The sequence below is a fragment of the Sinocyclocheilus grahami genome, unplaced genomic scaffold (genome assembly GCF_001515645.1).
Source record: "Sinocyclocheilus grahami isolate Dianchi unplaced genomic scaffold, SAMN03320097.WGS_v1.1 scaffold839.1, whole genome shotgun sequence".
Lineage (NCBI taxonomy): Eukaryota > Metazoa > Chordata > Actinopteri > Cypriniformes > Cyprinidae > Sinocyclocheilus > Sinocyclocheilus grahami.
The window spans coordinates 378,558-390,372 of record NW_015506018.1 but is presented as its reverse complement, the minus strand read 5'-3'; the positions used below and the strand labels follow the sequence as shown (position 1 = coordinate 390,372).

At 36.8% G+C, this 11,815-nt stretch overlaps 1 protein-coding gene across 1 annotated transcript in view; it reads left to right on the top strand.

Moving 5' to 3' along the window:
• LOC107562782 (CTTNBP2 N-terminal-like protein) overlaps positions 1–11,815 on the top strand; it is a 20,387-nt gene that overhangs the window by 6,182 nt on the left and 2,390 nt on the right. The window contains exons 2-3 of the mRNA XM_016247503.1: positions 1,896–2,003; positions 10,318–10,548. Coding sequence (XP_016102989.1) covers positions 1,896–2,003; positions 10,318–10,548 — 339 coding nt within the window. The remainder of the gene's footprint in view (positions 1–1,895; positions 2,004–10,317; positions 10,549–11,815) is intronic.

Here is an 11,815-nt window from a genome sequence, read left to right as displayed (position 1 = left end):
GGTGTCAATGATTGCCTTCTGGACAACTGTCAGATCAGCAGTCTTCCCCATGATTGTGTAGCCTAGTGAACCAAACTGAGAGACCATTTTGAAGGCTCAGGAAACCTTTGCAGGTGTTTTGAGTTGATTAGGTGATTGGCATGTCACCATATTCTAATTTGTTAAGATAGTGAATTGGTGGGTTTTTGTTAAATGTGAGCCAAAATCATCACAATTAAGTCTGTGTGCACTGAATTTATTTAATACACGAGTTTCACAGTTTGAGTTGAATTACTGAAATAAATGAACTTTTCCACGACATTCCAATTTATTGAGATGCACCTGTAAACTGCCATTTAAAAGTTTGGGGTCAGTAAGGTTTTTTTAAGAAATTAAGAAAAAAATCAGCAATTGATCAAAAGTGACAATAAAGACAATTGTAATGTTATGAAAAAAATATTTTTCAAATAAATGCTATTCTTTTGAAATTTCTATTCATCAAAGAGTCCTGAAAAAAAATTTCCACAAAAATATTAAGCAGCACAACTGTTTTCAACGTCGATAATAAGAATACATTTTTCTCGAGCACCAAGTCAGCATATTAGAATGATTTCTGAAGGATCATGTGACACTGAAGACTGGAGTAATGATGCTGAAAATTCAGTTTTGCCATTACAGGAATAAATTGCATTCTAAAATATTAATAATAAAAATAGAAAACAGTTACTTTAAATTGTATTAACATTTCACAATATCACTGTTTTTGTTGTAATTTTGATCAAATAAATTCAGCCTTGGAGAAACTTAAACATTAAAAAATCATACAAGACCCCAAACCTTTGAATGGTACTCTGTAAGGGATAACTGGTAATGATTCTGAATATTTATGCTAATAAAGCCACAACATTAAGTGTTGATGTTACACCTGAGAGGTGCATTCATTTTCTTTTCGTCATCAATTATACCACAGTTACTACATATGTTTATCACAACACATTTTTGTTTTTTTTTTGTACCTAAAATGCTCTGGTGTATAGAACTACTTCCTTATGCAACCAATTAAGTATATTATCCGGAAACAACATGGCAAAATTATATGCAGCTGCAATGTGGTCATCAAACCTGAAACTAACTGTGCAGTTATGAAAATGATTCTACACCCTTAGAGTCATTCAATCGGACAATGTTATTGTGTGAAGTGACTATATGGTCATGATGATGATGTTCAGCTGTGGGTTAAGGGAGTAATTATACAGAATGATCATAATTCGCACAAATATTTTATAAATCAGTGGTCACACAGATTGTGTTTTGGTGTTTGGCATGTTTTTCTCTGTCCTTCTGCTCACACACACTCCAACATAAATGGAAATAAGAACCCAGACACAGCAAGCCAAACCTTAATGGTTAAGGAAACACCGTCCATTACACTGCAGCCCAATCCAGATCTGTCTGTGTCACTTGCAGTAAACAGAGAAATTATTCACAAGAGCATTCAAACACACCGGATGCATGTGTGAGACTGAGGGAATCCGTTACAGTACAGCAGTTGAACTCGTTCACTGGAGACCTCTGTGCTGATATGCTAATAGCTTCCTGCGTTTATGTGGTCTGACGGAGAGCCAGACCACAATGCAGAGACGCCGAACACTGCTGTGCATGTGTTTTAATGTTCATGAATGCCAGACTCACACAAATGTCATTTTAGATCAAGAGTGAAAAGTGTGGAACTTTATTGCATTTCTAGGCCAGAGAAATTGATCTGTGTGTGTATGTGGTATGATCCTGTTACATTGGTCTCAGTACAGTTATACAGTGCATGACCTGCTAAAACATTGACTTATATTGCCAGACCTGTAAATCAGCGGTTTTGCTTCAGGGCCCAGATACTGAATTCATCTGTTTGTTTGTTACAGGGCAGCAGGATGAATGTGGAGACTCTCAGTAAAGCTGAACTTCTGATGCTGCTCAGCATTCTGGAAGGAGAACTGGAAGCACAAGATGTAGTCATACACACACTCAGGGTAAGAGCACACACACACACATGCATGCATTTATAGCTGAACTGTGTCAAGAATAGATAAAGTAAAGTTTGGCAAGTAAAAAATATGAAAAATAAATGTTTAAAATGCTTTTAAATGCTTTAAGATCGACAGACAGAAAGTCAAAGTCAGAAAGACCAATGAAAACTTAATGCATGCAATTCTTGCAAATTTACATAACTTCAGACCACATTAGATTTTAGTAGACCCCTAAGAAACCAACAGAGAACAAGTGAAAAAGACTTTAGTAAAAACCTTATACTTTAAAACTTTATACATGCAATACATGCAATGTTACAACATACAACACACACACACACACACACAAGTCAGGAAGACTAGTGAAAACTTTACATGCAGTACATGCAATATTACACAACTTCAAACCACATTAGACCTTAGACCCCCACAGTAGACCCATAAGAAAGCATGCACAACAACAGGCAATGTCAGACACTCATCAGACCCTATGAAGCCACATTAAAATCCTGTTAGATGTTAAAGAAACCGCTGAAAGTTCTCTGTTTATTGTTGACCATTATTAGTCAGAAAGACTAGTGAAAACTTTACATGCAGTACATGCAATATTACACAACTTCAAACCACATTAGACCCATAAGAAAGCATGCACAACAACAGGCAATGTCAGACACTCATCAGACCCTATGAAGCCACATTAAAATCCTGTTAGATGTTAAAGAAACCGCTGAAAGTTCTCTGTTTATTGTTGACCATTATTGGTAACATTATTAACATTGCTGGGTGATGCTAGCATAATGTAAGGCATGTTGTCTTCTAGTTGTCTTATAAACCTGGCATTGCATATTACTATTATTGTTAGCTCTTTGACTAATTAGGGCCCAAGCCGGAAAGGCGCAGGGCCCTATTGATCCCCTAAGGATTATTATTTATTTATTTAAATATTTTTTTTTTCAACCTTCCGGGGCTTTTTGGGGGCCTTAACACTTTTGTTCCTCTTTTGGATAAAAGTGTCTGTTAAATGCAAAAATGTAAAATATTATTAACATGCTGCTTAGTGTTGTTTTAACTAGAATGTTGATAGCACGTTTTGCATTGTATTAGGTATTGCTAACACATTTTAGCACATTGGTAGCATGTTTTAACTTGTTTCCAGCTTGTTTCAGCATGTTGCCAAAGCTTGTGGCCAAACAAGTTTCCTTAGCACTTACCCTGCCTACAAACCAAAAACTCTGCCCCAAACTCAAGTTAATGTTGCTGCATGGGGCTAGTTGAGAGTGAGTTGTTATAGAACAACTAGTGTTTTGGGAAAACAACCTATAGACTAGTTGTAGACTTACTTGTACAGTAGTTGTGTCTGCATATTAAGCTGGGATAGGAGACAGCATTGCATTGAAAAAATGACATATTTCAGCTTTAATAAATGTGAATTTTGAGCAGTTGTGAGATTTCAGATGTTATATTTTGACACATACTCCTCAGCTTTGTATGTGTATAGATTTGTGTTATGTAACAGGCAGTATGTGATCAGTGTTTGGTGTGGAGTAGTGGTCAGGAACCACAGGAAGTGTGTTGGGGCTACTCGGGAAAGAGGCAGACAGGAGAACAATGGCAGGCAGTGCTATTCCTGTAAAACACACACACACACACACACACACACACACACCAACCAAATTCATCCATAGATGCAATGGTTTTTATACATCTATACTGTATTTTCTATCCGCTTACCCTAAACCAACCCCTTGCACAAAACTTTCTGCTATTTTGGATTTTCAAAACAATCACGGGGACCAGAGCAGACCATGTAAACTACATCAATTAAAAGGAATAGTTCTCCTAAAAAAATTGCATTTTTGCATGGATATTAATTAGATCATGCAGAAGTTCCCAAAGAATTGAATAAATATTCATGAACTATGCCATAATTTGATTCATTTATTTGCTGTCTGATTAGTGCACACTTCTCAACGTCTTCCTTTCAGCCATTAAGGTCATCATGAAACATAAATAATATTCATGAGCACAGTCTTCATCCTATTAGGATTTATAAATTACTACATGACAACATGTACATTCTACATACAAAAATTTTAGGTAGTTATTTCTTATATGTTTTTATATGAGAGCAATGTTCTTATACATTATTGAATGTTTTTAAAGTTATTACAAATATGATAAATATATTTTATTTATAATATATTAACTAAAACAATTACTGTAAAAATGTTATCTCGAAAAACAGTTATTACTTCTTAACACTTAAACAAGTGTAAGCACAGAGCCCAGCCCTACAGCTTTCGTTATCATTACTCACTTTATTCTCCATATTCCGTTTAATTTTATGCTTTGATAAGCACACAAATTAAATCAGCTGTGCTCAATTGAGTCTTTACTCCACAAAACGAGAACAAATGTAGTTCATTTTTGCGTGTACTCATACTGACACACAACAGAAGCCCACAGTGTTCCCTCTGGATATATATATAGTGTGTGTGTGTGTGTGTGTGTGTTTTATTAGGCCTGTAATTATTCTGTCTGATGCTGTAGTTAAAGAGTTAACACGGCTTTAATAACAGAGAACAGCAGCTTCACATGAGCTCAGGGGTGTGGGAAAGATGGAAACATGAGACGAGGGGCTCAGCCACTAAAGCTGCGCTGGTGTCTCACTGTGACGTGCTGATCAACTGCTGACTCTTTGCGCTGGACTATGAGATTAGTTTGTGGGACATTGAAAACAACACAGAGAAGCTACATTGATCTGAAAGTGAAAGTTGCATTTGGTTATATATTAGTGTATTCACAATACATAGTTTCTTTTACAGACACATCTGTACTTTTTACAGCGACTTGTTCAGTCAACATCTCATACACGTGAATAGGCTTTGTTCACACTGTGCACAAATCTGATTTGGTTTCCAAATTCAATCTTAAGGTCATTTTGCAAATGATCCGCTTACAGTTCTGTCTGAAACCGTTTAGTCAGACAATAGGCAAGTTAGTGTTTTACGCAAATGTATTCCTGTAATGGCAAAGCTGGATTTCAGTGTCCTTCAGAAATCCTTTTAATATGCTATATATTTCTAATATGATATACAATTGTGCTGCTTTTTTGTGCGCGATTTAAAAAAAAAATTTTTTTTTGCTTGCAGGATTTTTTGATAAATAGAACATTCCGAAGAACAGCATTTATTAAAATAGACATCTTTTGTAACAATGTCAACGGTTTGACTGCCACTTTTGATTAATTGTAAGCATTCTTGATGAATAAAATAATTAATTGATCTCTTTCTGTCTTTTTTTAACAATAGTGTAAATTCACTACTACTTGGAAGGATATTGTCAGCAGTGTCTGGTGCATCTGCCTTATTTATCTGTCCAAAACCACTGACTAATTGATGCATTTACTATTCAATACATAGTGAAAATATCTGATTATTATCAGATTTCAAATAACACATGGACATGTTTTTTTTTTTTTTTTGCTGTTGTTTGCGGTCTACAGATTTCAGGCAGATTTATGAAATCAGATTTTTGCTCCCTGTCTGAACAAAGCCTTAGTGTATAAGTGTGCCTCTTTTACTGCTCAGCCCTTGGCAAGATACTAAGTGTGTGTGTGTGTCAGTGTCTTTAAAGACTTCATTTGACTTTCTTCCTGGGCAGTAAGGGCTTTAGTCACAGAGGGAACTTTGAGAGGCCCTTTGGGCTTGAGTCTTTGATCATGAATGTGGCGTTGTGTGCGTGTGTATGTATATGTATGTGTGTGTCACTTCAGTTCCCTCAGAATCTCCTGTATATCCCAGCAGTAGTGAAGCAGTGCATGCTAGGAGAACAGTGCCAATCACATTAGATGTTTTGGAAGCCTCCAGATCAACTGCAGCGCTTTTTACTCCTCCTTTTAAGTTATTTTCCCATGGCTCATTCTGATGTAATGGAGGAGCCAGTATCCCAAGGGCTGGTGGTTAAAACGGGAAACCAGCCGTTAATATGACTCACTCACTCACTCACTGTTTCATCATCTAAGCCTTATAAAGGAAGATCAGGTCTGTTCACAGGTCTCTGAACGGGGAATTTCATGAATAGGGAATTCCAAGTTAAAATCACAGTCCAAACAGACTAAACAAGCCGGTTTGTTTGTTTTGTCCTAGGGAGGATGTCTAGCCCGTGTTTTACCTTATAAATGTGACTCATTTCCACACACACACTCACTCACAGAGAAAACCAATGGGGTTCCTCGCTCTTCTGAACTGCCTGGAGTGTGTGTTGGTGGGTTGATTAGAGGGATGTAGGATTCCTTCTGTGTCAAGTTAGACCAGTTTAAGTGTTTATGTAGTTAATAAAGTCTTACTTGTATCACACCTGACGTTGTTCATTGTTTGCTCATAACTGGAGTCACTTAATCATGCAGATTTATGCTACAAGCTCTGTGTAGAGTTGTACAGTAAGAAAGTTATTTCCCTTAACCAGGAAATTAACGTTCTTAGAATTGACAGACAGTTGACCCTGAGAGGTCAAGTAAATATCTACAGCGGATCTAAATATTTATAATTAATTATAACTAGTTATGATTAATTATTCATATTTCCCCATGAGCTGATTCGCTACACCACTGTGCGGGAATACCCATAAGCCCCTGCTTGTAAATAATCGAATTAATTATCCTTGAATGAGCAGTGAGACTTAAAGGGATTATATAAATAGTTATTATTTAGAGCTAAAATAGTAAGTTAAATCATTAAAGCTGAATGTCTCATTTGTTTTTTCTACCAATAAACTCTTTTACAAACTGAAGTCATATGTCAGCTTTTGAGGAAGTACTGGCTACTGAGTTGCGATTCTGTTGCAGTTCATCTACAAATGTGCAACAAAAAATTACTGTGCTGACTCAAGTAATCTTTGTGATTGCGGCATTACAGGATGTCTTGAACTGTAATTAACTGCAGAGCTATTATGGGATAGGCTGTTACTGTAAGTATGGCAACTGTGCCAGTAATTTACTGTAAATGCACAGTGAAATCTTTTATAGTGCAGAGAAAGCAGAAAAATGAGTGTTCAAAATAAACATCTTGAGACTGACAGGGCTAAATATAGTAGCTGGATTTCTGGTGGGAAAGGCATTTGCTAGTGTGTGTAGTGCTGTCTGTCCTTGTAGACTGTTATTGTTTGTGTGGGTGTGTGTCTGGTCTGGATGGGAAGAGACAACTGGAAAATATTAATATATTACTAAAGAATTCCAATATTTAATATAGATGTGTAAAATAAAAAAGGTACATTACCATTCAAACGTTTGGTGTCGGTAAGAAGTTTCTTATGCTCACCAAGGCTGCATTTATTTGATCAAAATACAGTAAAAACAGATTATTATAAAGTATTACTACAATTTAAAATAGCCATTTTCAATTATTTAAAATGTAGTTTATTCCTATGATGACAAAGCTGAATTTTCAGCAGTCATTACTACAGTCTTAAGTGCCACATGATCTTTCAGAAATCATTCTGATATGTTCACATTTACATTTATTCATTTAACAGATGTATTCATTTGATATACAGATTTGGTGATCAAGAAACACTCTTATTATTACCAGTGGTGAAAGCAGTTATTGTTGTAGATTATTGCTGCTGGTGCAAAGCAAGTACAGGAACTATACAGTGCTGTGAGTATTTAAGACATACTGCTGTTGCACAAATAACATATAATAACCCATAGCAGATCTATACAGGTGGAGCTGGGGAAGGTGGAGGGTTTCAGAGGATCTCTGAAAGTGTAGTGTGAACTGCTCTAGTGAATGCTAACCAGCCATTTAAATGTAAAGCAGTAAGCTCATTGGCTGCGTATGTAACATGAACCAATCAGCTTGTGCCAAATAGTTTAATGCTGTGAGTATCAATTTGCATTAACGACCCATCAGCCTACGCCTCTAGATATTTCATGTCATAAATGTTGGCATAAATGTTGTATTGCCACTTTTGATCAATTTAATGTATCTTTGTTGAAAAATGTAATTTCTTTCATAAAAATAAAATCTTTATGACCCTGAACTTTTGGACTGTAGTATATATCAAAATATTGGTTGCTAGGACAGTACTTTGCATTTGGTAAAGTGTTCCAGGTGGTTCTTTACTCTTTTGCCAAAGTGAATCATTCTTCATATCGTATTATTTATGTCTGTAGCACAAATTGTGTAGGGTGAGTTACAGCCAAAAATCTAACAATTAGTGTATTCGATCAAATATATAACCTGTAGTATGAACAGTAGTGATAGTGATGTTTGTCTTGCCGCTGTCTCATCTGTTTCCCTCAGTTGTGTCTCTCTCTGATCTCTGGATAAGGTCACTCAGAGGCCGGCAGGGCCACAGATTAAAGCCTCTAGGGCTGGAAATGGACTGTAATTTTCTATAATGATGTTGAGTAGTATGCAACACTGCTTAATGCTGAAGTTAAACAAATAAACTATCCAGCCTGGTGGTCTGAGACACACTTAACACACTCACACTGCTTCATCATAGACATAAGTACAATATGAATTTCTGCTTGATACAGAGAAACAGAAAATGTATGTTAGAGTTAACAGCCTGGATTTAAATAGTTGTTGTGGTTACATCTGCCGCATTGTGCTGATCTATATGCCGATGTTCACACCTAGTACACATCACACCCTCTGTGATTCTCTGTGTTATTAAAAGACTTTGAGTCTTAGACTGAATGATCACAGATAATAACCAGCAAACGGCGGAAGCTGAGGTCTCTTGAAGTCTGGTTGGTTAAATATTACTTTCTTTCTCACATGCATTGTGATCAAGCAGATAAAAGTCTTCGTTTTTGTTTGCGTTGGTGTGTTTAAGGAGGACACAAAGGCGTGCTCATGAAAATTCCAAATGTGTATTCATCGTGTACACGACACGTTAGCCTGATGAGATCACGATTCTTCGCCTGTAATTCACAGTATCATATTAGATATTAGACATTTTTTATTTATCGGAATTCACCAATATGGCATATTAGTTTGTAAATGTGCATTTAATTGTAATTCCATTCATTTTTATATTTAGATGACCTTTGCCTTCATCATATGATGTAAAGTAAAAGCTGGCATTGAATTAATATTCACCCTATCTATTTTCTAAACTTGTTGTTAACTTACTGTGAACAATTCATCTGTGCATATCTTTTTTTTTATTGACCTATGTAATTTTTTATCAAAATAACAACTGGATCTTCCAGTGAAATGACAGACTTCTCTCTGATGACGTATGCTGGACTTCACCAATCGTTTAGTCAGCTCAAAGGGATAGTTCACCCAAAAATGAAAATTCTGTCATTAATTACTCACCCTCACGTCGTTCCAAACCTGTAAGACCTTCATTCATCTTCAGAACACAAATTAAGATGTTTTTGATGAAATCTGAGAGCTTTCTGACCCTCCATAGACCCTGTTTTCTTTGCGCACAAAGAAACATAAAATTGATGTCACATGGACTATTTTATCTTTGTCCTTACTACCTTTCTGGGCCTTGAATGGTAGTTCCCTTGCTGTCTATGCAGGGTCAGAAAGCTACAATTATTACTTTTTTGATAATCCCTTTTACTCAAATGTATGTCACAATAGAAGAAGATCTACCGCTGCTTCTGTATGTAAATAAAGGTAATTTTAAGCAAGTCTCAATATATATATATATATACACACAATACTTTTACGCACAATACTATGGAATTTAAATGTTGACTAATAGTGGTAGTAGTATTAGTAGAACAGCATGAAAAGGTCAGAGGAATACAGCAGGATGCAGCATGTGTGTCACCCAGAACATAAACCACATGTCTATTCCAGTCCTGAATTTAGTGTGTGTGTGTGTGTGTGTGTGTGCCTCCCATCTGCTGATCTGTTTAGTAAGACCACCCCATCCCTCCTACATTAGTCACACTGCCCCCCATTTCATCCCTCACGCAAGCACACACATGCACAATGAGTAGTGAACAACACCTCCTACAGCTGGGCCTTTTGTGGTGTGAGCCCCCCTCTCCATCCCTTCAGCCCATGGGAGGTTTAACACCTGCCCGCAGAGGAGGGGTCGGGGTGGGGGTCAGGGCTGCGATTATGTTTTGTGAAAATAGATATGATAGTGACCAGCTGTAATTGCATCACGATGTGTTTAGAAATCCTGCTTTCTCTTTATGTCTCTCATAAAAACACATGGCCCATATGCAAACATAATGCAAGGTATCAATCAGTCATTCTGTGAACTTGCTGTATAATCACAACAGAAACCAGTTACTTATTCCTATCTTTTCCTATCTATCTTTGACATTTTTTAGCCACAACAGAGAGATGCATTTGTACAAGAGCGATATGGACATTACAACCTCCGTGACCCCTTCATAGCACTGCTGAGAGACAGCGAGCTGTCGCAGGCTCAGGATGATGGAGGGCAGAGTCCCGTGTGTCTGAACCCGCTGGGCGTGTTGAAGCTAGTGATGGCCCACTGCACCAACATGAAGGAGAAAATGATGAAACAGCTCGCTGCTGCAGAGAGGAGACACAGATGGGTGAGAGACAAAGACTGAGATCTGAGCTACCTACCTAGGCTGTATTTTTAGGCTCCTATGTGAAGGCTGCACTTTTAAAAATAAAGGTTCTTTATTGGCACCTGTGGTTCCATGAACAACCTTTAAAATCCATGAAATCTTTCTATTCCAAGGTTCTTTATGGTGAAAAATAGATTTTGAAAATATCCTAAACACCAAGAAAATTGTTATTTTAAGAACTGTTCACTAAAATGGTTCTTTGGAGAACCAAAAATGGTTATTCTATGGCTTCGCTATGAAACCTCCATGTTAGTTCTTTTATTTGTGACCCTGGACCACAAAACCAGTCATAAGGGTACATTTTTTTAAAATGAAATGTATACTCTGAAAGCTGAATAAATAAGCTTTCCATTGATGTATGGTTTGCTTATAATCAGTCCATCTCGATCGGGAACAGTTAAATAATCGTAATGACACCACGCAATAGAAGATCCCGGGGAGGGGAGAAAATCGGCCTTTAAATCATGTGTGCAGGCGGCTTAAGTGCACACAGAGGTGATGCCTTACTGAAAACCTTCGGTATCCCAGAACAAACCTTAGCCTGAGCTCAACCAATCCTAACTGTGTGAAAAGTTTGAAAGGAACACACACAGTCAACCATCTTAAATACTACTCCTGTAAGAGCTAATCTATTTAAATACTATTTTAATCTGTCTTTTAATGTTTTAATCTGTTTTTATTTTTTTACTTATCCTAAAATGTTACTATTAGTCCATTACTGATGACCTGCACAGATAAAAAATGTTAGTGTATAAAGTAAAAACTATGCTAAGCAAATAGTGATTAACCAAGTCTTCAACCAATCGGTCAGTCTTAGGCTACTAATGCTGTCTTGATCTGTGTCTGGCAAATGTGTGACATTTATATTATGTTTATGGTAAATATATAAAGTATTGGTTTTCTGACAAGCAGTAATATAATATGATGTGCAGTTGCTGTTAATTTCCTTAATCTATTTAGAAATTAACTACTGGAGATATGAACTAATATATGAAACAGTCATGGAAAACCTCTTGTGTCCTACTGTATTGCACCATGACTACATTATCCTCTAGTGTCAATCTGAAGCGTTGCTCAGGAAGCTGCCACCTGGTGGTTGGGCAGCATTAAGCATTAAACAACAGCCAAACCAGAGTACCGTCTCTGTAAACAAAGATTAAAAATGAAATTCTTCTGTGACATGAGTCAACAATAAAGTCAAAATGTTGTGTTCTGCGAATGTAAGTCT